The sequence below is a fragment of the Penicillium verrucosum genome (assembly GCF_028828655.1).
Source record: "Penicillium verrucosum strain IBT 35672 chromosome Unknown utg000004l_segment0_segment0, whole genome shotgun sequence".
Classification (NCBI taxonomy): Eukaryota; Fungi; Ascomycota; class Eurotiomycetes; order Eurotiales; family Aspergillaceae; genus Penicillium; species Penicillium verrucosum.
Window position 1 is genome coordinate 2900359 of NW_026643213.1, and position 26494 is coordinate 2926852.

At 46.2% G+C, this 26494-nt stretch overlaps 12 protein-coding genes across 12 annotated transcripts; 6 read left to right on the top strand and 6 right to left on the bottom strand.

Annotated features, from left to right (window-relative positions):
* Positions 1–321: 321 nt before the first annotated feature.
* On the top strand, positions 322–1130 carry N7516_010447 (RTA1 domain-containing protein; the record flags this gene model as incomplete). Its single annotated transcript, XM_057223166.1, has 2 exons — positions 322–397; positions 457–1130. Coding segments are annotated over 2 exons (750 nt in total), but the record flags the coding sequence as incomplete, so codon positions are not given.
* Positions 1131–2159: 1029 nt separating this feature from the next.
* N7516_010448 (CFEM domain-containing protein) lies at positions 2160–2819 on the top strand (the record flags this gene model as incomplete). The annotated part of the gene is made up of 3 exons (XM_057223167.1): positions 2160–2240; positions 2320–2458; positions 2512–2819. 3 exons carry the CDS (start codon positions 2160–2162, stop codon positions 2817–2819), a joined length of 528 nt encoding a protein of 175 aa, XP_057070388.1.
* A 1016-nt stretch (positions 2820–3835) lies between these two features.
* Positions 3836–5263, bottom strand: N7516_010449 (uncharacterized protein; the record flags this gene model as incomplete). Its single annotated transcript, XM_057223168.1, has 1 exon — positions 3836–5263. One exon carries the CDS (start codon positions 5261–5263, stop codon positions 3836–3838), a length of 1428 nt encoding a protein of 475 aa, XP_057070389.1.
* A 448-nt stretch (positions 5264–5711) lies between these two features.
* Positions 5712–7229, bottom strand: N7516_010450 (acyltransferase family protein; the record flags this gene model as incomplete). The annotated part of the gene is made up of 1 exon (XM_057223169.1): positions 5712–7229. One exon carries the CDS (start codon positions 7227–7229, stop codon positions 5712–5714), a length of 1518 nt encoding a protein of 505 aa, XP_057070390.1.
* A 649-nt stretch (positions 7230–7878) lies between these two features.
* N7516_010451 (glycosyltransferase family 32 protein) lies at positions 7879–8925 on the top strand (the record flags this gene model as incomplete). Its single annotated transcript, XM_057223170.1, has 1 exon — positions 7879–8925. The coding sequence occupies one exon, from the start codon at positions 7879–7881 to the stop codon at positions 8923–8925; it is 1047 nt and encodes a 348-aa protein (XP_057070391.1).
* Positions 8926–10171: 1246 nt separating this feature from the next.
* N7516_010452 (uncharacterized protein) lies at positions 10172–10798 on the top strand (the record flags this gene model as incomplete). Its single annotated transcript, XM_057223171.1, has 3 exons — positions 10172–10461; positions 10518–10595; positions 10645–10798. The coding sequence occupies 3 exons, from the start codon at positions 10172–10174 to the stop codon at positions 10796–10798; spliced, it is 522 nt and encodes a 173-aa protein (XP_057070392.1).
* Positions 10799–10910: 112 nt separating this feature from the next.
* On the bottom strand, positions 10911–14589 carry N7516_010453 (uncharacterized protein; the record flags this gene model as incomplete). Its single annotated transcript, XM_057223172.1, has 4 exons — positions 10911–11182; positions 11237–11542; positions 13148–13400; positions 14329–14589. The coding sequence occupies 4 exons, from the start codon at positions 14587–14589 to the stop codon at positions 10911–10913; spliced, it is 1092 nt and encodes a 363-aa protein (XP_057070393.1).
* Positions 14590–16932: 2343 nt separating this feature from the next.
* Positions 16933–17403, bottom strand: N7516_010454 (DUF3716 domain-containing protein; the record flags this gene model as incomplete). The annotated part of the gene is made up of 1 exon (XM_057223173.1): positions 16933–17403. One exon carries the CDS (start codon positions 17401–17403, stop codon positions 16933–16935), a length of 471 nt encoding a protein of 156 aa, XP_057070394.1.
* A 1299-nt stretch (positions 17404–18702) lies between these two features.
* Positions 18703–19284, top strand: N7516_010455 (uncharacterized protein; the record flags this gene model as incomplete). Its single annotated transcript, XM_057223174.1, has 3 exons — positions 18703–18713; positions 18778–19027; positions 19111–19284. 3 exons carry the CDS (start codon positions 18703–18705, stop codon positions 19282–19284), a joined length of 435 nt encoding a protein of 144 aa, XP_057070395.1.
* Positions 19285–19575: 291 nt separating this feature from the next.
* N7516_010456 (uncharacterized protein) lies at positions 19576–20664 on the bottom strand (the record flags this gene model as incomplete). Its single annotated transcript, XM_057223175.1, has 1 exon — positions 19576–20664. One exon carries the CDS (start codon positions 20662–20664, stop codon positions 19576–19578), a length of 1089 nt encoding a protein of 362 aa, XP_057070396.1.
* Positions 20665–22292: 1628 nt separating this feature from the next.
* On the top strand, positions 22293–22619 carry N7516_010457 (uncharacterized protein; the record flags this gene model as incomplete). Its single annotated transcript, XM_057223176.1, has 1 exon — positions 22293–22619. One exon carries the CDS (start codon positions 22293–22295, stop codon positions 22617–22619), a length of 327 nt encoding a protein of 108 aa, XP_057070397.1.
* Positions 22620–25564: 2945 nt separating this feature from the next.
* Positions 25565–26083, bottom strand: N7516_010458 (uncharacterized protein; the record flags this gene model as incomplete). The annotated part of the gene is made up of 1 exon (XM_057223177.1): positions 25565–26083. The coding sequence occupies one exon, from the start codon at positions 26081–26083 to the stop codon at positions 25565–25567; it is 519 nt and encodes a 172-aa protein (XP_057070398.1).
* Between the last annotated feature and the right edge of the window lie 411 nt (positions 26084–26494).

The window sequence follows — 26494 nt, forward strand, 5'->3', positions numbered from 1 at the left end:
TCCGGATTGCCGGAGCACTGGAGCTCCGGATCGAAGTTATGCCGGGCTGAAGACCTGAAGCAAGATGCCGGTGATCGGTGGCGTTTGTGCTGCGCTACATATCACTAAGTATAAAAGAGCAGCAATTTCCTCAGAGATATCTGTTCAATACTCTATATCCAGCGTACTTATTTGTATCTCCATTACCAACCTAGCGAACTCATTGCTACGTCCACCAATTCGAACTACCAACCCCCAGCAGATAGCAATGGGCTATCCAGGTCCTAATAACAAGGGCTGGAAGTACTGGCCCTCGGTGCCAGTTTCTGCCGTCACAACAGCAATCTTCTGATACACATATACCTTTTGAGCCGTACGCGGCTATGGTTCTGCCTTCCATTCGTCGTCGGAGGCATCAGTATGTTTATTCTCCAATCCCAGCTCCCTAAATTCCCCATAATAACACGTCTTGTCTAGCTGAGATCTTTGGATATAGCGTTCGGATCATCGGGCATGACAATATCACGTCGAAGGGACCGTATATCGCCTCACTCCTCTTGACCTTGTTGTCACCCATCTGCTTTGCTGCGTCCATCTATATGATCCTGGGTTGCGTTATCCGCGCCACTGGTGGGGAGAAGTACTCACTGGTCTCTGTCCGCTGGATTACCAAGATCTTCCAAGCTGGTGATTTGGCGAGTCTGGCCCTGCAGGGGGCGGGTGGGACGATTATCTCGCGTGCTGACACCAAGTCAAAAGAGTCGAATGGCAAGGTAATCGTTCTTATTGGCCTTGCCGTGCAGTTGGTCTTCTTTGGCTTCTTCGTCATCGCCGCCCTGATTTTCCACGTGCGTATGCTCCGTAACCGCCCCAAAGGCACCGAATCTGCTATTTCCTGGCGTCAAATCATCTGGTTGTGCTACCTGACCAGTGCCCTGATCACCCTTCGAAACATCTTCCGTGTCGTCGAATTCGCCATGGGTACTCAAGATTACTTGTGGCAGAATGAATGGCCGCTATATACATTCGACGCCATTCCCATGGCTCTGACCATGCTCGTGTGCGTGAAGTTCTATGACCGCCAAATTCAGCCCCAAAAGTACACCACGGCCAACCCGATCCGCTTAACTGAGCAGTCTCTTACCTCCTAGAGACGCCAGTTGCTTGATTTAGTTGTGTCATTCTCCGGATTTTCCTTTGTGGGGGCTTCGATCTCCACCTGTTTCGTTTTATATGGCGTATATGGCCTCTTGGATGTATTTATTCGGGGGTGAGGAATATTCAGGTGGGTGAATATTCGCCCTAAATAGAGCGGCGAGCCGCCCATGCCCAAAGCGTGGGCGCTTGGTGACCACGACCCTACACATGCTGTTGTATGTTTTTGTTTTTGGGCCATCTGTTTGATGTGTTTGTTTTGTTGTCTTTGAGTAACCATTCTGGACTTTTGGACGTTACTAAGTAGGAAGATACCTCAATGAGTCGGCAGGTTCTAGCAATCACCCCAACCACCGATATAATTCAGTCACTGTTTTGCCGCCTCCTCTTATTTGGTTTATATAATTGAAATAGGCGAAAAAGAGGCTTAAAGAGACCCTTGAACAATGATTTTTCTAGATATGACCTTGCTACCGTTTTCTAACACACATTGCTCAGAGTACCAATTCTGGTGTATGGTCCCTTGGCTACCCCGTGCCCCGGGCTCGCTCCACCATGTTTAATGAAAGGCATGTGCGGGTAACGTCATTGAGTCCGGTGTGGCTATAAAAGCTCAATTACTCGGCGTCCTGGCCCTAGGTCCACACTAAACCATCTTTGTGTAAGATTTGTGACTCCGCCTCGTTTGATGATTGAATTTCATTCGTTCATATTATTCCAAGACCAACAGGAACAGGGTTTACACTAGTCGAAATACCAGCGGAGTAAGATAACCGAACTGACTGTACGGAGTACTTTTGGGAGAGAAATCAAGATGACTCTTATGTGACCAATCAATAATGTGATATGAATGCTGTTCTAATAACCGGTGTATTCCGCTAGCCTGAGATAGAGCCTGGATTGAAAATCATATAAAACTAGTCTCGTCCATATATTAGGACTTCGTTATTCTGGTCGCGTTAATTGTCCTCCACGCCAGACCGACTCCAGGCTATTCAATTTTTCGGTTCTACACCTTAGCCAAAATGCGCCTTACTGCTGGTATTGTTGTGCTCGCCGCTGGTGCCATCGCTAGAGCCCAGCTATCCAATATCCCCCAATGCTCTGTATGCCCTATCCGCTCAATATCCCTGCTTAATGTCTCGTCCCTAGCTAACCTGTGCTTGTTCCTTATTTCTCTTCCAGCTTACTTGTTTTACCTCGACCCTTGGCGGAGACGGCTGCTCTGACCTTACGGATTTCGCGTGCCATTGCCAAAAGCCTGGCCTCGCAGCGGAGATCGTGCCTTGCGTCAATAAAGCCTGTGATGTCGCGGACCGACAAGGTATGAGAAGCCACATTCCCTTTCTATGACTCGATCTAAACTAGGTCCTATAGCCGTATCCAGCCTCGTTGAATCCTTGTGTTCCGGTGTAGGCCATCCGGTCTCAATCCCTGCGATGGATACATCCGCTCCCACAACAACTTCCGCAAGAGTTATTCCAACTACAGCGACGAGCTCCAATTCTACCACGGTCAGTGGTTTCGGGACAGGTTTCGGGACAGGCTTCAAGACTTCGTCCACGATCAGCCCAGCTTCGGCCCAGAGCACCTCACAGTTCAATGGTGCCTCTAGTATTGCGCCCGGAGCCGTTCAGATGGTTGGTAGTGTTATCATGTTAGCCAGCATGATCCTCTTTGTTTGATGGTTGTGCGGAGAGACGACAGAATGGCTTTTTGGCCGCTGTCTACTATACTTAATTCCGCGCTAGTACCTCCGTCTATTTTTATTGCCTCTACTCAGCCTTCTCAAGTTACACTCATTTTAATAGCTCTGTTGTTCCACGATAGAGTGTTCGAACTTTGAGTGGTGCGAGTTTGAATTCCAAGGCTCATTTATTTACTAGATATATTCATGGTCTCCAGGTTTCGGGAGACTATATAAAAAAATATCAAACAGGTGGGCCTGTCATGTACATCAATACACCATCATACAAGCATTCCGGTATGCCCGCCCCCTACAACCGAGTACGGTGGAAATTGGATGTAACGTCGGCAGCAGCAAACTAGAAAAAAAGGACGGAAAAGGAAGGAAAAGGGAAATAAGTCCTTCGTCCGATTAGTGTCGTGCGCGGAGAAACAACTTGAACGCGATTCTATCCCTGCTGACAGCTGATTTCCCAAGAGGACCAATCTAGCAAGACGCGACGAATCAGGTTCTTCCAAATGCTTGCCTAGTCGAAATAAGATCGAACAGAGGGCGTTCTGGCCCTGAGGTTTAAAACTCAATTGGCCCACCCTCGAACCCCGCAAACCCTAATCAATTAGAGTTTCTGGCATATGCTAAAAACTTATCGGATACGCGGGGGATACGTGGGGGATACGTTAAGGTCCGGGGATTTGATGACTTTGAGAACCTCGGTCAATGAATGTCTTAGAATTAGCAAAACATGTGAAAATATGAACAGATTCTTGGCTGAGACAAAGTACGCTAGTCAACGCCAACATAGCCACCACCGACCAAGATTTAATAGGACCCTGGAAGGGAGGCTTGTTTTGATCTCCGTGTAATCTGGAGTATTTACAGTACCATACACATGTAAATTATATTCTTCCCCCGAACGCGCCTGTGTACTGCGCATCTTAGAAGTGGTGTCTACCTTTAGGCCCATTGAGAACGAAAGATGCAAGCATAAATGTTATACAATATTAGGGAACTAGATCAAAATCCTGCGCACATACTTAGCTCTGTCAGAAGATCCCCCGCCGTGACGTCGATACCGCCAGTGTCCGAATCCTCCCTGCCAAAGGCTAAGAACAGTGTGTCATCAATGAACCCATGGTACTTTTGGCCATGGCTTTTCCAACTGATGCTGGTCATGTAGAGCATCTCGGAGGTATCTTCCGGCAACCCCGTCGAATAAGCATCATCTGACTTCCCTGCTCTAATGCTGCGACCAAAGATCCAGATTGGTTTTGACGAGACCGCATAAATCCCGAATGGCATCGAACGCCGCATCAGCACCACATAAGGCTCATATACGGGATGAAGACCTTGTAATGTCTTCTGTTGGATGATGAAGAGCACAAATGTATTGGTCGCATCAGGTTGGCAAAATTGGTCAGATCGTGCACACAAAGTGATAGCTAGCGAGTTTGTCGCTTGATGAATCTTCCCTGTCTCAGGCAAGAATCTCTTGAGACATTCTTGGTCAGGACCAGATGTCATCAGCGCCAAGTTTGGTCCCACAGAGCCATCAAGCTCGAGTTTAGAAAACACACGCGCCGGTGCAATTTCATGGTGTAGGAACATTTGTCCTAAATCATCCCAGAACAGAAACCAATTCTTCTCCACAGTATTCCATGGGATTGGACGTTGCAGCTCACGATACTGTCGGAATTCATGCTCATTTATGGTGTCTATCCCCCAATCCACTAAGATTCGGAAGTCGGATATCCATTGTCCGAAGCATGTAAAGAACGAATTGGAGCCGTAAATGGTGTATGGAATCTCCGGCCCGTAGAACACCCTTGCATCATGGGGCCCAACGTTGAGATTAAAGTATGAAAGGTCTCCGAGACACTTGCTGGATTCACCAAAGGTCGCTGGGATGGGTAATTGCAGCGGTGGCTCCAGACAGCTCAAGACTCGCTTGTCGTCCAAAAATGCGGCATTGCAGACAAGTTCGGCGAACCAGACTGAGGCAGTTGGAGCGGACTGAGGCTTGTAAAGTTGCGCAGTGATGATCCACGTGTCAAGCAGCTCAGGATGGGGGATTATACTGGGATTTATGGCGGATCTTTTTCCGAACTCGATCTGAAAATACATTCGATCGGGAGTTGATGCCGAATATATTATGTGGTGTGTTTGAGACATGTCTTTGTCGAATGCAGGATATCTTCGGTCCTCGTCCGTAAATTGTCCATCCCGACAGTGGGACAAAGTTTCGCTGCCACGAACGCCTGAACAAGCTATGTCGGATTGTCCGGCATCGATGTCTGATTGCTTATATAAACCACCAGAAGAAAAGCCTGTAAACAAAAATGTCGATTGCAAGCCGAGATGGTTGGATTGAAATTTGGCGAGGAGGATCACCGCGGACAATAGCCCTGCAATAAGTATCAAGTGTGTGGCTATTCTTTTGGCCATGTTCAGTTTGGCGAGTGTAGACGGGACATAATAGTAGGAGATTATAAGTTATACGTCTTATTTTAGAGAACGCCTTGCCAAGGTTGTTGGCCCTGACTAAAAAGGGGGCACTGCATTGAGGGGTGATTCGATCGCCCACAACCCTTAACAATCCATACCATAATTATGAAACATCTCAGTGTCCCGGAAATCTTTGCAAAACTGTAGAAAAACTACCTCCTGTCGAGAATTTTCAATATTGCAAATGGTAGTGCCAAATCTAAGGGGAATCTCGCGAATACCATTACAAGGAATTTTATCATCCACTGGTATCCGGGGTACGGGCTAGTCGTGACTTTCGTTCCCAGTTACAAGAGTGTTATTATATGGCAATTTACGATTTAGAAGAACGCCTTTTATTAGATACTCAAATCAAACTAGGCAGATCATGGATACATGCGGAGGGTTGTCAGGAGTTGTCAGCCAGCGCCCTTTGATAGATCCACTGGGAGAACTTCACTGCCGGCTCATCAACTAGCCTAGTCGTGACCTCTGCCAGCCAGATAGTAAAGGGCAACAGAACCAGATTCGCGGCGAGGAAGTTGACTTCAAGCCCAAGAGGACCAACGTTAGGCAAGGGGAGGCGATTAATCCACCAGGGACAATTCTGATCGTGTGAATCGCGCACCAAACCAACTGCAGCATAGAGCCTGTCCCCCAGAGTCCACAGAACCGGTCCGTGAACCAGATAAAACGCAAACGAAATACGGCCCAAGTATAGGTTGAATGGAGTGGTAAAGAATGTCTTGAGCCACTGAAGGTGAGATGTGCATACGACGAGAAAGACAGCAGCCCAGAACAGGTAGAACCACTTGTAATCGAACACTGCCTGTGGCTTTAGGAAAGATAAGAGGTACCACCCTGATGAGTCACGTAATTGTTGCAAATTGTCCGTATGTGACGGGACACCTCCAAGATAAAGGCTTGCATAGAAGAGAACAGTCATGATGACTGTTTTGAAGGGAACTAGTCCGGTAAAGAAGCGGGGCAAGTCATTTCGTATAGCGAGGAGGTCGAGATCTTTTAGAAGCATGCCAGCAATAAACATAGCATAGTGTGATCCATCCGCAATGTACAAAAAGTACACAACCAACGCGACTTCGCTTACAAGCCGGGCATTGCGACGAAATCTTGAAAAGGCGAGAACGGCCGTGTAGACAGCTAGAGAACCTCGGTGTTCGACGGGTATAGACCAAACATGGAAATTGTATGTGAACCAGGGCTCGCCGCCTGTTCGGAGAGGGAAACTGAAATTCTTGAACTCGGCGTACCAATTCCAGAGCTCCGCACGGTAGCTTCCTTGAACCTCTGGGACAGTGGCGAACTTGAACAAGTGCAAAAATGTAACGTAGCATAATGTGGTGCAAATGACAGGAATATATAGACGAAACCATCGGCGAAATACGGCTGAGGAAAGGGATTTACCTAGCCCAACGTAATCGCCATCCTGGATCATTACCAGTGGCCTCATTGAAAGAACGTACCCAGAGAGCACGAAAAAGACGCTGACGGCAAAATGTCCTCCCGAAAACAATGTTCGAATACCAGGAAGGCATGCGAAATAGTACTTATTGTCGTAACCGTAGGCCAACTCGAAGGTATTTCCCAGCCCTCCGCCATCGTGGGCCCAAATTTGATGATGTCCCCAGTAGACTAATAGAGCAGCAAAACCTCGCAATCCATCTAGGTATGCGGTGGGTCTGCTGATTAGCCGTTGCTTTTCATTCGTGTTGCTGTCGTTGTTTGTCCGCCCAGTAAGGAATGTGGGTAGGAAGGGAATCATGGAAGAGGAGATTGACATCCCATGTCTAGAGCGTGTCATATGGGCAGGCTGTGGTTTCCACTGCCCATTCTCGAGGGCTCGCTCCGGCCTTGATTGCAACAATTGAGGCGAAGACTTCTCGATTGAGGGGTGTAGCATAGACATCGGGCGAGTGGATTGAAGTTAAGAAGTGGATTGAACTTAAGAGAGTCATTTGAAATTTTGAAAAAAAGAAAAGATCAATAGAAATCCGAATTTCACTTGAGAATTACACAGCTGTCAGTACAGCTCTGTAACATGTGAATCTGAAACTAGTGGATATAGTGAGTAGTCCTTAAGGCCCAGTGTCTGGTCATGCCGAGGCCCATAAAAGCCTACGGGTAGATTTCCCCTCATTCTCCCCCACAAGTTAGGGTCTGAGACTCCATGCAGCCACGATCTCACCCCTGCATTGTCACAAGCATTTGAGGTCGAATGTGAGTACAAAAGTCCCAATGGCGTTTTGAACGAAATCCATAACTGCGTCCACCTGGTCTCTACTATTGGCCCCACTGCCCCGAATGCAATCAGTTAAGCTTCAACCCTCGACCATTTCCATGCTAGCGACAGGTACTATTTATTGCCTTGGCGAGTGTAACGAATTAATACCACATGTTAATTACCATGACATGTATTGCTGTATGTAATATACCTATCTGTGTCATCAGTGAAATATGGCCCGGCCTTCCCGTACTAACAATATTCCTTGTTTCTCGACTTCGATTCTTGTCCCACACAGGAGGTCATTGAATTAAATCACATCACAGATCCAGTCATGCTGGAGAAGAACCTCGCGTTGCCTAGTATCTTTCCGAAGAAGGCACGCAGATTCACACATGGTGGCCTAGTGGCTTTGTGTCTGTTCGTCTACTTTTGTGTCACCAGAACATCGCACGGCTTTATCAAGAATCAATCATACTCTACTCAGCTGACCAGCAATATTGGTGGACAATTCCCCAGGAAAATCTGGCAGATCTGGAAAGTGAATCCATTGGAATTTGACGGGCGTGATATCGAAGTAGCGCGCAGCTGGATCTCTAAAAACCCGGGCTATAGGTACGAGGTTTTGACCGACCAGAATGACCTTGACTATGTCGAAGCCAACTTCGGGCCCCTTGGGATGAATCGACCAGATATCGTTAAAACATACCGATCTTTAACAGCTCCGATCATCAAAGCCGACTTACTTCGATATCTTGTTCTGTACATAGAGGGAGGTGTCTATGCTGATATAGACGTGGAGGCATTAAGACCAGTTGAGCGATTCATCCCAAACAGCCACGATGAGAGCAATATCAACATGGTTATTGGCGTCGAAATCGATGAGCCACACTTCCGCGATCATCCTATACTAGGTCAAAAATCTCAATCCTTCTGTCAATGGACATTCATGTGCAAGCCTCGACAGCCCGTGATGATGCGACTAGTAGAGAATATTCTCGAATGGCTCAATCAACTCTCCATCGAGCAAGGAAGGCCAATCTCAGAGCTTCAGCTGGACTTCGATGATGTGATCACAGGCACCGGGCCTTCTGCCTTTACAAGCGCAATACTATCTGAAATGAGCCGTGCAACGGGCAAGCATATTACATGGAGTATGTTTCATGACATACCGGAGTCCAAACTTGTCGGGGGTTTCTGGTTCTCACGGTGGAAGCGTTCGCCGCTGGGCAAGGTCATTCGGACTCGGGCACTCATAATTCGCGCACAGCGTTGGTCAAGCACCATTACCATGCATCTGCGTGGCCAGACCGTCACCCACGATTCTATCACCCGATCTTTGGACAGGTCGAGAGGTGCAATTGGAATGTGGACTGTGTGAGGAAGTGGGACGAAGAAACGAGTGCTTTTGCTGCCCTGCCTCAGGAAGAGCAGGAACGGCAGATCACCACATTTCAGGCAATAGGGGAAGCACTAAGAAATATGCAACCAACCCCTTACTAGGGAATGTTTTGAATTCTTGCAATTTTCTTTCCGGCAATGTGATGAGGTGTGCTAGGCACACGCCCTCCCATAACCTCGATAGAGCAAAGGCAAGCTCAGTCCCCCAGCATCACTTGGTTATTTGAACAGCTGCAAGCCCCGGCAGAGGCTTCATGCAAAGAATAAACGAAAATTGCGTAGCCTACAGAGACAGGGTCTGAGCATTGAACAAATTCGGCCTCATTTTCGCGGATATTGAGATGGCGTTACTGCGACAGGCTTGGACGGAGTGGAATATTTCTCAGAGATGCACCCGAGACCAGAGCTCGGTCCCATTTAAAGGGCAACTGAACCTTTCTTTTTCAAATGAATAATATTTCACATGTGCTTGATTATTATTTCTCTGCACAAAATTTGCTATTCAGCCGCGTAGGCCACTATCCCAAATTCCCAATCACCTACCAACACTCGACCCTCGGCATTCTATAATATAATTCCTTCCAACACGTAACCTGACACTGCTCAACCTGCCCCGTTCCCACTCGTTCGGGTCTTTCCTCTCTTCAATCACTCAATCAATATTTCTTTGCCAATACAGATTTAGCTCGCTTTGACATAATAATTCTCTCCCATTAGTTATGTGTATGGAAGTTCTGCCGGACCTTGTCCGGTGATAGTCACATGATATGACTCCGCCTCGGGATCCCGACCGTCTTGGTCCACATATGACCCACATAAGAGCCTCAGTCCCACCCTCTACTTTAGGCTTCGATCCACCTTCCAATCGACTCTCTCCCACCCCCATACCCACAGCACCCATCCAACGCTGGAATGACCTCCTCGTTGCCCTGGTTCCGCAAGGGCACCGACCCTGGAACTATTATCACCCTTGATGACCGCTCTCTTCCTGGTGGGAAATTCTTGAGAAGCTGAATGAGTATGACGGTCAGGTATGACCCCTCTCGTCCCATTACAGGATCCTCGAGAATCTAAACGAGCATAACTAGTAGGCTACCGTGGAACAAAATAAGACATATGGCTTCCATTCGTTCGCCTCGGCTAAATTCCTATGTTGTGACCCTCAACAACATGCAACGAAAGCCTTTACGCGAGTCTACATTCAGGTTCCCCATCTAATAACCGAAATGGATGATGCGGATATTAGAAGCCAACAAGCCACGTCATGTACCCCACACGAATTACCTTCCCTGCTCGATCCAACTAAAAAGGGCTCAAATATCACACCAAAGCTCCTCGGATACAAAACCGGTACTCAGAATCCTTCAGGGCTAGTTACGGGTGGGTTCGTCATATGGCTTGCTTGGGAAATTGTTCCAGGGCTACGCCTTGGCGATACTGACGGCGCTGGTCCATTTTGGGATCTTGAAAGCTATGAAAGAGAGCAAGTCCGTGTATCCTTTCTTAACGCTCTTGCGTAAGTTCGATATTCCTTCTCTCTATCACTGACTCTAATTATTATCAATGTTCTAGTAAGCTGAAGGAGCACGGGTGGTACCCGAGCGTGAGCAGGGCAAGAAGTCTGGTTTGGCACCGAGAGACTCAAACCCTGTATGCGAACCACGTTATCTTAGCTTCCTTACTGACTGATTCAATATAGCTACTTCATCGGTGGCTTTAATGAGGCCATGAAGGGTGAACCCAGACGTTTGGCTGAGCCCGCCCAACGGATCGCGACATTTGAGCTTGCTTTACCTGACGTTCCAGTCAGATGGAGAGACTGGGATAAGGATACTTCACGCTGGAAATGGTAGCTAAGGAAGAAGTAGAATGTTCCGTCCAGCCTCACATTGTTCTTTGATTTGCCATGCTAGGAAACAATACAATCCTATAACTGATAGACGTGGCGAAGAAGATGGTCCCGTCTTAGGCGTTACGCGTCCAAACTTGGTTCCGCATGCCCGTGCTTGTGTTAAAAGCTGAGTCTGCGAGGGCTAGCAATCCAACATGATAAAGGCTCTGACAAAATGACACTGTTCCACCCGATGTGCTTCCTCTGTTGTAATGGTAAATCACTGGAGAATACTCCAATCCCCATTCTCGACCGACATCTACCTTTCGTAGGAAGATTGTTTGCTCGTACGTGGTTAAGAATCCATATTTCAGACGTGTCTCAAGCATATATCGCGCAATTTGACCTATAGGTATATATTAATAAGAATGTCTTGCTATTAATAGCTTATAATACTAACCTAGTGCGTGCCTTAAGCTTTCCGTGTCGCTATTCTCAAATTCATCAACTAGGTTCTCGAGACAGTGTTTTGCCATGCAGGGAACCTTGGCTTCTCCTACGACCTTCGCATCATGGACCGAGGTCTTAAGCACAAAATCAGGGGCTTTGAGGCATCCGTGATACGGCGGCTGAGCAGCCTTAAAGGATCCGAGCCTGAGATCCTGATTCCGAGCCCCAAAGATAGCCCCTAGAACTGTTCCCGCTTGTCCTTCCAGTCGAACTTGTATACCGCGCTCGCCAGACACGAAAACTTGCTCTTCATGGACTGAGTCGGTGAGATAATTGCCCGTTAAGCTGGAAGCTAAAGCCCTCGAGCTCTAGGTCTGGCCGTTGTATGTGTTCGCAACGTCTGCCTCAAAGTTTGCCCATGGTTGTAGGGATCCAACGAAGTGTGTAACGCGTGTCTGGTTGTACGGCGAGATGAAATATCAAGATCAGGGAGGGGTTCGGGCAAGAGGCTGGTCGCACTGTATGAGACTGAGGTTGCCATAGCATTTTTGCCGGTGGGGTAGCTTGTTGAATAATAGGAACTGTGGTCTTGTTGTGAAAGCCCAACTGGGGGGTTGTTGAAGAGGAAGGGTCTGGAACTTGATTTTGTCTGGTCGTACCACGGGAGACTAAGTATGCCACCGGCACATAACTCTTTCATCGGTTCATGCCAGTAGTAATTGAGATCTACTCTCACTTTACAAAAACTAATGTTGTATGTTGTAGTTATTAATTGAAGCCTACTGATGCTTAAAGATGTCTCAAGTGAGTCTGAAGTGAATCTGAAGTGAATCTGAAGTGAATCTGAAGTGAATCTGAATTGAATCTGAGTTGGATTGTATTGAATTTGAAATACACCTATAAGAGTTAAAAATATAAATCCTAATTAGCAGGTCTCTTGACCGCTAGTTCAGGGATGGGTGGGATAGACTGCTATAGGTAAGTCATACAGGCAGTGATGAAAATGCAGTGAACCACCCCTAGAACTCAATATATTCAACTGAGTGACTTAGAGGCCGGGGCAAACCTCTCTCAATCGGAGCAAACAACAGCAAATTCCAATACGACCCTAGAGAGCAGGCTGAAAATTATTGCCCACAGCACTGAGAAGATTGGAGACTATCATCTACAACAATCCATAGTCCAATACCTCGTTCAAGGCGCCTCTAGCCTGCTTATATTGTTGAATAATATACTACAAGAGTAATATACTAAACAGCATGTAGGAACTTGGAATGAAGCTTTTACATAGAGTATGTGAACTGAGTCAAATTGTAAAACTGTCTAATCTCTTAATACCTGGAAATGAAGTGTTTATGTCTTCCTTGCCACCCCTCGCTACGAAGCGTGAATTTGGGTAGGAAAATAAGCGGTGACAGCGTTAAAGCTGGATTCTTCTTGATTCCATGGTTCGTACATAGGTTTGTAGAAGGCAACATGCATCGGAAGCAGTCCGAATTGAAATGCCATCCTAAGATACAGGATCCTCGAGTTTGTATGGAGGAATGGGAGTGCCAAGCACCAAATACGTACCTAATTATTGGGCGCTTGGTATGGCTATCTGTCGGAAATGGACTCAATATAATAACAAAAATAAACAAAAAAACATACAACAGTGAGGATTCGCTGGTGGTCACCCACCCAACTACTAACTCACCGGCGTGTGGCTTGAGTACGGCTGAGCGGACGGGAAGCCCTATTTTCCACACCCTATGGTCGTATGTATCAGGTTGTGAAGAAGAGGGAATCATACCTCGGAGAATTATGGTATAGGGTAGTGAGTGAATCGCAGGACCTCCCGCATTGCCAGAGTATTAGCATGAAGAGATATATATATTTTAAGTCTCATTCTAGCTATATCATCGCTCTGGACTATTCGAACGCGCAAAGGTCTGTTCAGTAGTGAGATCCTTAGGGATCTCGCATCCGGAGATGCAACGGGCGAGTGCCTGCAGAGTGGAACGCTGGAGGTATGAACCTGCGGAGGGCCAAAACCGTTTTGAATCCACCTTTCGCTCCAACCCGGGAACTGATTCACGCTTGCTCCATAGATACGATATCAGGAACCGCAGGTATAGATACCGCTGACGAGGGTGATTTTCGAACAGGAACTTGAGGGCACGGTTATCGAGGTCCTTTTAGTTTGTTAGCGAACGATCACATATTCTTCTAGGTGGTTGCCGAACCATACCTTAACTCTGAGAATAAAAGGCGTCTCTCCTTTGGTATAACCATCTATTGTGGCATCTACAGATGGAATGCAGATGGAGAAACCATGTAGGTAGATTCGATATGTAAGAAGTGAATAGGGAGAGAGAAGAGAGGAGAGAGAGAGAGAGAAACTATCTACTACATATGTGGATCTGTCCTATGTGGGTCCTGGGTCTCACGCACCCAAGCACCCAACACCATCTCTTCTATAGACGATGTCCGTATTTAGCGATTCGTTGAGTATGATACATCTCCATTCAGTTGGGGCCGCGAACGTCCCTGGCATTGGCACGATCGCTATATCTCCTCGATCAAGAAGGGACTCAACTTCGTGGTGCAAGGAAAGAGCTATAGAATGGTTAGGGCAAATGCCTAGGCAGTGTTAGAAAAAGAAAGAAAGAAAGGCTTACCATTTTGCGGAAGTTATATAACCATATCCTCATCGCCAAATATATGTGCCAATTCCTCCTAGTATAGACTCTTAGGCACAACGTGGGCGGCCTTCACAGATTTCTTGTCAAAAAAGCCGCCAATAACATGACACCAGACCTTGGTTCCATCGTCGCTATCAACGCTAGAATAATACTTGTTCACATCTTTCTTAAACTGCGCTTGGTTGAAACTTGACGCCCTTTGTTTCCCTTCTGCCCTTATAACTAGAGACACAATAGAGTCTTTGTAAGCTCTCGCTAGCAGCCCTTCATCGGATGGGGTGTCTGTCCTTAGCCGCTTGTGGACCGCCAGTGTCTCATTTAGATCATCTTCTAGCACATGTTTTGCCGCTTAGGAACACATAGGGTGGATGTTGTAGCTCGAACGTGGATGATGTATGTTTCCAGTGCTCTTCTATACTCTCTCCATCTGTAAGGGTTCCTTTGACGCTGGGCCTTTGACGTTGGATTCCTCCATCCCTGCTTTGATGTTGGCGATATAGGAAGTCTCATTCTCAAGTTCTTCAATCTTTGCGGCAAGAAAGTCCGAGGCAGTGGAGTCCATAGAGATTTTCGAAGAGACGCTGACTGATCGGTTGTGATGTTCAGTCAACACCTGTCGCCGAGGCAGTGACATTAATGACAAGATGTGCTCTGGGACTGGGAGGTGGGGGGCGTCCATGTTTGCTCAATGACGCGAGTAGTAATATAAACTTGACAATAGAGATGAAAGAGAATCAGTAGAAGACTGACGTGATAAGTTGATTTAGTGTGATAAAGTGGGGGGCATGGAGAGAGAAGGAGAAGTGAATCAGAGGAGAGGATGGGGTATTCATAGGCACAAGTAAACTGGATCTGAACTGGATCTGAATTGGATCTGAACTGAATCTGAACTGAATCTGAATTGGATCTGAACTGAATCTGAACTGAATCTGAACTGAATCTGAACTGAATCTGAATTGAATCTGAATTGAATTGTACTGTAGAGAGAGTATACATGTTCAATACAACGGTGAGAAAAGGACGGTGAGGTAATAACCAATGCCAGCCCTGGATAGTTAGGTGCCGGTGGCATACTTATTTGAAGTGAGAACACAAATTTGAGTCGAGATTTTCAGACCATAACAGTGTCGGATCGCGAACAATCTGATACCACGAAGCTGTGCGTCTGTACCAACCTTGAAACAGTTGGCGAGGAGAGAGAGAGAAGAACGGTTGATTGCTAGAGAAATCCAGAGAGAGCTATTTATTTGTGGTGACAGCCTAACAACCATGTCTGAACTATCAGGTGTCTGCAACAACAGTCCTAAAGGTGACGAATTAGCTCAAGTCTATTGATTCAGCCTGTTACCCGACTTTGGAATCCATAGGCACGGAGGATTTAATAGTAGTCTCTGGTATATTCAAGTTCTGCTTCCTTTAGGAATTTTTAGTAACACTGCCTAGGTTAGAAACTACAGCTTATGATACTGTCTATATAAGACACCCCGACGCTTGTTCTGGGTGAGTGGCAAAAAGAAACACTTAACATTGGCGTTCTTAGCATCATGCTCTAACCAACTGAGCTATGAACCCCCGCAAACGAGTGTAAGAGAATATTCCAAACTATATATCCTGATGTAGTTCTGGCGATGGATCAACATTGGTGGTGAATATCATGGTAAACACCTGGGCATTGCCCAGCAGAACCAAACGGGGTTGCGGCTCTGCGGCTCTGCCCTTGCTGCCGGACACACAACGTTCCGGTTGTTGGTGTGCCCCGGCAAACGCAAAATCTAAAAAATTAAGTATCTTTTATATGTACTTAGATAACCTCCAACTTGCGCTCTTCTTCAATAACCACCGGAGCGCACTCGCTCTTGTCACCCCCGATACCTCTATATATTCTGCCTTTGGGTGATTCCATATACATACGACCATAGGGTGTGGAAAATAGGGCTTCCCGTCCGCTCAGCCGTACTCAAGCCACACGCCGGTGAGTTAGTAGTTGGGTGGGTGACCACCAGCGAATCCTCACTGTTGTATGTTTTTTGTTTTTATTTTATTTGTTTATATCCTGCGAGGGAAGAAGGCTCCTTCCCTTCCGTTCACCTGAATATCCTGCATGGACCTGAAGCACTGACTTTTCCTTCCCCTCCCGTACTGATTTTTCCTCACAGCGTGTTGTTGTTCGAAGCCGGGAGCGCGGCACCCCAGGACAGTGCGCCAATTGCTGGTGGTCTGGTCGCGGTTGCTCGCTGCAGGCCTCCACTCAGGCCCTGGCCGCTAGCGCGGCGTTCTTTCAATCTTCCTCGCAAGTTCTTAATACCCCCCCAAGTCCGCCGTGCACTTCGTGACCAGACTCGACCCCTCCCCACGGCCACTTAGTACCTCCAAGCCGTTGTACAAAACCCTACTAGCACTCCCCAGGAGATCCTCGCTGCTATTCAAAATGAAATTGCCCAGGTGAATGGATTCCTCTCGACCTTCCAGTAGGGGAACGCCGAAACAAATCAGTGACTTATGTTAAGGGGGATTTCTCCTCCTTTTACCTAGTATTGATAATCATAATTCTATCTGCTATTTTTCTTTTTCTTCTTATTCTTTTATAGCCTGCCATACTAAATAAAGTAGGCCAACTTGACCGATAATCCCTCTCGAATATATTCCTCTTTTTTTTCCTTTTACACTATATCTTTTCTCCACTAGTATAATTTAAAACCAGCCTTATACCCGTCTAGTTCTTATTTATATATCCTATAGATTGCCCCTGATTTCTTTCCTGATTGATTCCTCCTATTTTTTCCCTGTCTCCCCCTAGTCTCCTCCTAAATTTCACCCGATAATTTACTACCACTTTAACAATATCTCTAATATACATAAAGTAAGAAATCTATTTTAATTTTTATATATAGCTAAAGGCTGAACTCAAAATCACGGAAACCGTTGTGGTAGAACTGTATACACTGTTCGAATAGATTGAGATGGTTCTTGTAAGACCCCATTGAAATATACGTTCATTGCGATGTCCCTGTTAGGTTGATGTTTAAATGTACCCAACCTCTTCAGCTTCTGCCATAATAGCCCTCGCTAGCTCGCGTTTTTCGGTAATGATGGCTCCAAGGGCTTCGCCCCTCCTGAATCTCTTCCATTTAAGATCGTAAATGTCGCTTATCTCTTCCAGCATGACCTTAAGGGTTCGCTTCCTCGGCATCGGCTCGTTGGCTTTCTTTTCTGCTTTTGTGAAGCTGCACCTTATACCCTGTCGGTCGAAGTGGCAGTTTGGACATGCTGTTATTCTAGGCACCCGCACACAGTTGGCAAACTTGCCATCCAGCTTAGCACAGTTATCACAGCAGTTGGTCTCATCCAGGAGTCCCCCAACGGCTTGTCCAACCAGTGCCTCGATGTTGGTTTTGTGAAAGCCGATTTGACGGTCCCATTGGCTAGCGTTTGGATGGCTCTTCTTTAAGTTCTTGCTGTTGATTTGGAGTACCGGCTGTCTTTGTAGCGGCATTCTGACGAGGCTATATAGCAGGCTGCCTCGAGTGAGGCTGGCTGCTCGGCCCCGGTTCCACTCGCACTCGACTGCCTGCTTAGCCTAGTACCCTGGCTTTTGCTCTGCTGCACCGAAGTGTCCAAAGATCGGATCACAGCCTTGTGTCGTTGGTGCTGCTGAATCTTCCATTTCTGCCGAACGTTAGTGTTTTCACTTTAACTCACTGGGTACAACCCCACAACGCTTACGTTGTATCCCCTTGGCGAGTTCATCCAATGCGTGTATGAAGAATGGATATATGAATGATGTGTCAATGAGTGAAAATGGGAGAAAGTATATGTATGATCTTTCAAAGAGTGAGAGTCAAGAAGTTGTATAAACGGTGTTTTGAAGGTTATATGTAAGAATAACTTCAAGTTTGATATGAGTAAGTTCCAACTGATTGCTATTTCCTCACTTCAGTAAAAAGCCATATATGTACGCTGTATTCTTCCACCAATTTGTCCCTTTTCTTTCGATATCTACTACGGGCGACTAAGTATGCCATCCGACACATAACTCTCTCATTGGTTACTACCTCACCGTCTAGTTTATTACTGAAGCATTTACTAATTCTAATTTTATTTCTATACTATACATTATAATACAATACAATTCAGATTCAGTTTAGATTCAGTTCAGATTCAGTTCAGATTCAGTTCAGATTCAGTTCAGATTCACTTCAGATTCACTTCAGATTCACTTCAGACTCACTTCAGATTCACTTCAGACTCACGTCAGGTTCACTTTAGATTCAATTCAACATGGTACTTGTAGTGAGAGTGGATCTAAATTATTGCCGGGCAATATAAACCAATGAGAGAGTTATGTGTCGGGTGACATACTTAGTCGCCCGTATATCTACTTATCATCAGATGAAAACAGTTATGGCGCACTGGGAGTTAGAGACCGTTGTAGCCTGGACCCAATCTTATAGCGCTTAGGGCCCAACCCCCTTTTTAGAAGGTGTTGGTTGATACATGAATTTTATGGGTAAAATGATAAGAACAAGAATTTCAACAAACTGTGCACTTTTGTATGGGATTCAGCCATGGTATTCGACAGAAACTTTAATTTAATTGTGATCTATTACTATGTCGTTACACCCACTAGGTACCCGGAGGGAGCAACCTTGGAATTTACGGCAGACGTCCTAAGAGTGGTTACTATACCCACGGCAATACACAATTGCATCCAACCCTGGCTGTACAATGAATTGTTCAACTGGGGGGTGACTGGAGCTGTCACGCCAGACGAGGAGAACATGATTCACGGAGAATGTGCAACGAGTAAGTAATATGGTTTACCCCTTTAGTGCTTGAGGCCAATAAACACAGCCCTTCAGTTTCCCAGAGGTCCGTATCGTGGTTCAACGAAGGAGCCAGACTTCTTATTTATGATCCGTGGCCGGTTGTTGCCAACTGTTGCCGTTGAATGTGGGTGGAGTGAGTCAATGCCACGTTTACACAATGACCTGAACATATTGATGGTTGGAGGAAATGGCGACATTAAAGTCGTCATTATAATCAAGTGGTCGAAGCTCACCGGGAATCGTGTTTCTGGCGTCGCAGAATTATACAAGTGTGATAGGAACGGCATACCTGTACGCGAACAAAGTGAGGAACGTTGAAGATATTCCAAGATTCCATTTATGTCTCACTTACTAATTACCTGAAATTTATAAAGGTTATTTTCCCCTCTGATTCGACGACCGTCGACCAACAACTTGTCATCAAACGACGTGATCTTCTTGGATCAGGGGTTCATAATCCCAGCGGCTCCCTCGTTCTTGATCTTGATACTTTACGCGACTTTGCAATTCGTGCGCTTGGGCGTATGGGCCTTATGCCCGCTACTTGAAGGGGGTTTGATTTTGTCGTTGAGAATAGCTATCATGTCCGATACAAAATGAAAAGCTCTTGAGAATTGTGAGAAGACCAGCCGTCGTAATAGTAGATGGAAATAATCCAGGGTTCAGTACAAAGTACCATATTAGGTAGGAAGATAATTTGAGAATTGTCACTTGGGGGTTATTCTGGAGCTCTAGAGCTGGTGTTTGACAAACAGGAAGTTCATTGGTTCGTGTGCAGTTCATTAAACGATAATTCATATCAAAGGCGCTATTCCATAAAGCAAAAATGTTTTACCCATTCAGTGTTTCCAATTGCTCCTACATGTTGGACATGTGGAAGCGTGGTCTTTTTCGAGCCATTGATCGATGCATTGTTTGTGGAAGTTGACTCCACAGCGCGCTTTGCACCAAACCAATTCTTTAAGGTGTTCACGATCATCCTCATCATCATCATCATCATCGTCATCGTCATCGTCATCGTCATCATCGTCACTGCTGCTCTCGCCCTCCTCTTCTTCGTCCAAGTCCCCATCTTGCGAACTATGCAAATCGCACAAACAGATACCACATTCTCCTTCAACCTCACGGCGAATTGGCTGGGGTGTTTCATCCTGGCTGGCCGTGTTACCAATTCTACTGGAGGCGCGAGCCACAGTTGGTGTATTCACTGGTCTTGGACTCGAAACAGAAATAGAGCTTGTTTGACGGCTGACTTGGGCTTGGGCTGGCCGAGGTACTGTGACTGCTGACTGATTGGTAGAAGATTCCGTCGAGTCTCTTCTCAATGGTTCGTTAACATCATGTACTGGAGTATTTCCGCTCGATGCGCTTCGCCTGCTGCTGGAATTGACGACTGCGCTCGTATTTCTTCCCTCGCGATGACCAGTGCTTGTAGTAGTCGGTAGGACAGATTGAGCAACCTCAAGGCGTCTGACCTCTTTCTTAGCCTCACGGAGTTTTTGCTCAAGAACGGCAATTTTCTCCTCCATTTCCGCCGCAGCAGTCTCTGAGATCATTCGGGATGATGTTCTCGCTGGCCGTGTATGTGGAATTGAAACAACCTGCGAATTGAAGTATGTACGGACTTGTCTTTTCCAGCGACGCACAAGATCCGAAGCTTGGTTCTGATGGAACCTTGTGCATAAAACATGAGGAGCCAAATCCTCCAGCAGTATATCAATGTTCCGACCGGCTTGAAGGTCTTTGGTACCCTCGTTGAGAAGCATCATTGCCGAACGGCGACCGCGTGCATTTGTGCGCATGTGACACCGACGGCCCTGTGAAGGAGCGTAACCGGCACACCAAGGTTCTTCTTCTGGCTCGAGTTTGATGATCTCGGATAGAGGAACCATGGGGAAAGTTGCGACACGGGAATATCGTGAAGGCATCATGAATTTATGAATTTGGGGAATTTAGAAATAATCAGTCGGAATATATTCTTGGGTATGGAGAGGTTCTGTTCGATTACTTTATAGCATCTAGAGTAGAACCATTTGTATTAATTGATTCACGCTGCACGTTAAGCCTTGCAAGTATCCCAGTAGACATGGCAGGGTTCTCTGCCACAACAGCGTGGCGCAGCCCCCAGAATAGAAACTAGACAGCGCTAAAGGATTGAATGAAAGATGCCTGAGGACGGATACCAATTAGCATTGACACTATGAGGCATAGTAGAACACTATCTCGGGGCTGTGTTTTCGTCGGGATTAAAAGAGGGGTTATCAGACCTCTGTTGGTTCCCAGCGGCTTTTCATAGGCTCTGAGAGACGGGCAGATGCAAGGAACTTTTGTCATAGTACCTGGGCAGTAACGCTAGATTAAGTACCCTCTTCGTCATTGACTACTGATTTACAGCCACACCGCAGAAGTTTCCGTGATCCCGCTCCCACCCCAAATATATGTATCCCATCCATGCATTTCAATTAATTAATATGTACTATTAATATTAATACAAATCACGGAAACTTTTGCGGTAGAACCGTAGTTTTATGCCAATGCGAAGCAAATGGGAATGCGGCCCGCGCCGCCAAAGCCAAATGCTCGCCTTCCAAGGTTCTCCGAGGTCGTTCTGTCTATAGCGCACTTATCTTTTTTAGATGCCCATTTTAGCTTTGACTCTATAATTCTCTTCAACACGTAACATAATACATACGACCATAGGGTGTGGAAAACAGGGCTTCCCGTCCGCTCAGCCGTACTTAAGCCACACGCCGGTGAGTTAGTAGTTGGGTGGGTGACCACCAGCGAATCCTCACTGTTGTATGTTTTTGTTTTTGGGCCATCTGTTTAATGTGTTTGTCGTCTTTGAGTAGTGGGAATTGTTGCCGGTGAACTATAGCCCGTGGTTGTGAAACTAGTGTGGTCTGCATCTTGGATGCAGTGGCCTGGATTGTAGGAGCTAGCCGAGATTTTCTGCGGTTGGTAGAAGGTGGATTCCGCCTCACGGGCGACCGTCGTCTATAAAGAGACTACAAATCCACCCAAGTTGCAAAACCGGAATTCAAGCCCCCTTCAAATTCTCCTCTCCCCTGCACCTTGTCCCCTGTCCCCTATCCCTCATCCCCCGTTCCGTGTTCTGTGTCAGCTTCCCTGTTTTATGATGCCCACAATCACCACATCCCGAAGGCTTTTTCAGCGCTCTCTTCCACACAATGTCAAATAGTAGTTTTCGCCTAGAATCCTTTCCAGGACAAAGTCTCTGCGAGATTATCGATATTTGCCGCTACCCAAGTCCTGTTTCGATGACCGCCACCCCGCCTCTCTCCAATCCTATCGACCCCGTCTCAAAGTCAAAAAAAGTCGTTCCTACAAACCTAGCCAGCATCCCCTTCCTGCCCGCCCCCCATTGGAGGTCTGCTTGGATAGCGGTCTACATTCGGACCCACAAACCACTCGACGCGAGCCTAAGGATTTGGGCCGCACCCCCTCCTAATCTCACGCTGAGACTTTCGACTCTGAAGACATTTTGCAATTGCAAGATATTATACCAGGCACCGAAGACGTTGGTTCTGCCACAATGCCCGATAATGTTTGTTTAGGTGCTAAGCATCGATCCCCTGGTTTCGGATCGTGCGACTTGGAACCTGCCGTTATTGCTGGTCAGCACCACCCTCAAGCTGTCGATTCTAGAAACACTACCCAGACTAGAGAGCTTCCAATCACTGAAACAACCGATACCGCAATCCTCGACGAGCATGCCTTTCCAGGTGGTGAGCAGATCCAAACAACGGAAATTGCCACCGGCATCGCAACATATCTAGACAGTGGAGTGCTCCCACTCTCTAAATCAAGATCCACCTCTTCAATTCAGACGACAAATTGCAAAGGGAACGGCGATTCCTAGTCGCCAGTCAAAAAAAAAAAAAAAAAAAAAACAAAACGTTCGAGTGCTAGGAAGAGATATTCGAAAGTTGGTGCCCCCCCCGGTCCAATAAAGGTCTCTATCGTCGCAGCAGCGTTTCGTTTCCTACCGTTCATACTCAATTCTCGGCCCTTCCCGTCGAAGACCGGCTAGAGTTCCTGTCCTATTATTTGAGGGTGCTTTGTCTCATTGAGCACAGATGCCACTGTATCAAGATACATCGCAAACCAATATTCAGGCATCACATACGACTATGGCCGGCCAAGCCCAAATACCGAACTAGGCGATACCCAGCATACCCCTTATACGAGAAAAGGTTTACGATGGTCCGTGGAAGAAGTATCTTTATTAGTAAAGCTCAGGGAAGAACAGAATCTTGCTTGGTCGGAGGTAACGAGACAATTGCACAGAACTTCGCCAAGAGGAGTAAAGGGTCCATAAAGGTGTACTAGAGCACGATGCTCAAGAAACAGCGGCGAGCTTTGGCGGATGCCACGTAGGTAAACAAGCTGAGGACTGTACGTTACCTTTGGCTACTTCTATCAATATTGTACGGTTGATTATACTGTTACGACACCTACAACAGGCAAGGAGCTGTTCAGACGTAGAGGAGCGATGCAAATCGAAGTCAATATAGTAGGGGGTTCGCTGTCTGGCGGCGGGTAGTGGCCCGTCGGGACGGAATGCGTCCAGATTTTTACCAGCTTACTCACCCCCTTGGCTCGAGTGGATTCATGCCTCAGGCACTAAATGACATCAACATGCTTTTGGCCGTTTGGTAGGCTGACGTTCAGAGGTCCTTTGTTTCGTCGTATACAGTACTGGTGAAAGTTCTCCGGTCCCCTCCGAGGGCTCGGAATAGAGGTGATTCTTCGTAGACCCACTTCCATAGATGAACCACCAATGGCCAATCAATCAACGCCGGGTCCTACCAGCTTCATCAAATCACGTGCATTATGTAATACTCCATGCGGCGATGGTCTCGGCGAAGACTGGATTGAATCTATGCCAAGAATCTCAACTGCTACGGAATTAAGATTAGTGGCTCCAATATAGTTTAACACACGAAGCACTTATCAGCTATTTTAATCCAGACCGCTTTCAGTCAATAGAATCTAGGATAATCGAATATCTTGTGTTATCACCGCTAGTTCATCTTCTCCTACCTATTTGTATAGGGTTATATATTCATTTAAAGCTAGTGTAGCTTATTTTGCTCGTTTATAAAACACCTTAAGATTCTTCCCCCAGGCGTCTATTATCTTCGGTGATTTCTATACCAATAATTCTAAACACAATAGAAAAAAATGTCTCGTTTCCAACGACTCAAGCGAACGCTTCAGCATAGGTTCATTGCCATAATATAGCAAATGAGAGGCGATGCTTCCGTCTGATAGGGTGACCTGCCAATCGGATTACGGAGTATCCTGGGAGGTAGGTCTCTTAACTGGGTTCTTTGTTTGCTATAGATGATTCTATCTATCTCTAGCAAACAAAGAGAACTGCGATCAAGGATGTGATAGGAGAACAAATAGAACCTAAGTAGTTCCTCTGAATTCCTGAACCTCACTGATTTCCCTAAATTTCCTATTCCCGGAGACTTCTCTTATCTAATCCTTTATCCGGAAAGCGCCTGCCACTCATCTAATCCCGCAATGCCGAATAATATTCTGCCCAAGCTCTTGCCTAGGGAAAAGGAATCGAACATACGGTATCTAGAAACAGACTCGTCGACAAAACAACACCGGCGAGTTTCTCTGGCCTGTACCGAGTGTCAGAAAAGAAAGTCCAAGGTTAGAAAGATCGTTCCTCCATTCCAGGATGGACCTAACCCAGTGTAGTGCTCTGGTACGACCCCATACACGAAATGTACGGCCGAAGCTCGCCAGTGCTTCTATAATCCAGCCGGTGGTCGGAGACGCAAGGCTCATACCGCCGAGTTGTTAAACTTCCGTATCGCCCTTTACCGAATGGCTGCAAAGCTGCGTTCTGGAACACCGGAGGAGATATCACGGTTGATTTGGGGGATCCAAAAACTGCCAACAGATCAAGATACAGTCAATCATCTTGTTGACGGATGCTTATTGCATGAAAATCTGGGAATTCATTAAAATACCCACTGGTTGCAGATCAAGCCACGTCTAACATCGACGGAAAGGAAGAATTGCAGTTCAAATGAATTAGATATTATTGTCAATTACTCATAGATAACTAGTTAATTCGGAGGCAGATGATTCATCGAATCCCGGAAAGACCGCCTCTCAAGTATACAATACAAAGGCAACTGAAAATTCCTGTTAATATTACAGTATCTAGACATTGTCAAACTTCAGCGTCAGGCACTTTCATTAAGTCTCCAAAACAAGACATTTATTGTTTTCTTGGCAGTAAGTAAAAGAAATCGTGTTATACGATAAATTGTGATGGTTGTATAGCGACATGCGGTTCAGAACATCCATCTTTAGAAGTTAAGAATTGGGGAAATGCAAATCCCAAGAGTGCTGCAGAAAATACCCAACCACGACCAGTCGCAACTTCGTCTCTGTACACAAGTCTTCATTTTACTTTACTAATCTTTATGATAATATGCTTTACCACCTTGTTGATTTCTACGAAAGACCATAAGCATAGATACAATGATAAGGAGCTTTGGTTTATTTGGTACAAACGCGCTGCTCTTGGCGAAAGATGGAACGATATCCTTGTGAGCTTTAACTGCCAATTCCCGGGGCGGCAACGTCTTTATAGCAAGACACACGTAAATCCTAACCTTGGGAGCACAGAAGCAGCTCTGCGGAAGTTGTAATCAGATAATTAGAGCCGTTTCGATAATGCAACCTATATCCATTGTCCTACTAATTGTTGAGCATAAATAAGTATAACCCGCAAGTTAAGCAAGTATTTGGCAACCAATGCCCTTAATATACTTAATTATAGCAGTAGCCACCTTCCAATCCTCCCGCCTGGTTGACCTTGATGCACTCCTCCACAAAACAGTCATTTCCACCTTCGCCATCCGGGCATCTGATCTGACAGGAATACATCTTCCCCCTAAAGATCGATTTGCAGTTGTGGCCAGACGAGTAGCCTAGCCCTTTGTTCACAGGACAACCAGCCCCTTTAGAGCGGTTTTGCTTATTAAAGCAGCTTTGGTTGGCACGCTTATCAACTTTTTCATCTTCAGCGTCGTGTTCGATCTCAGAGCTGGGTAACGCAATCGTCACTTTCTTGTTGGTCTCGATTGTGCCATTGTCGTAGACTAATGAGTAGTCAAATGCATGGGTCTCGTTCGATCTGAGCTTAAGAGTCGCGCCTTCTAGCTGGTTGTAGAAGTCGGCAATTTCACCCAGACTCTCCAAACTGGCGAACATGCCGGAGCTTATCGCTCCAGTGAGGAGAGTTAGGGATGACAATATAAGAGTCACCGTGGTTGTGAATACCTTCATTGTCGTCGAGTAGCTGATCGTTGATAAGCCGCGTGAAGTATGTAAGAGCTAGCCATTTAAGAATAATAAGTCTATATTACTTCTAATGTAATAGGGTGATATATCTTTAGTCGGTATTATGACTCACTTACCTTGAGAGCGTTCGTCGCTGGAGCCGCTGATCCAGATAATAAGAACGTTAATGGGCTGTAGGTTCGTTGGCGTAACGTAAACAATGTGCAAATTATGACTTTGGCGAGAAGAGCGAAGGTCTGATAAACAGTTATCGAGATCGTCGAGATTATAATCGGCCCAGTTGGTGTCTAGAAATCCGCGCGCTGATAAATCTTCTGCGTTCATTATAGCACTCGTAAAATATATTCAGTAGTTACCTAGGGTAGAACCCAGCTAATAAAGGTTTCTCGACGAGGG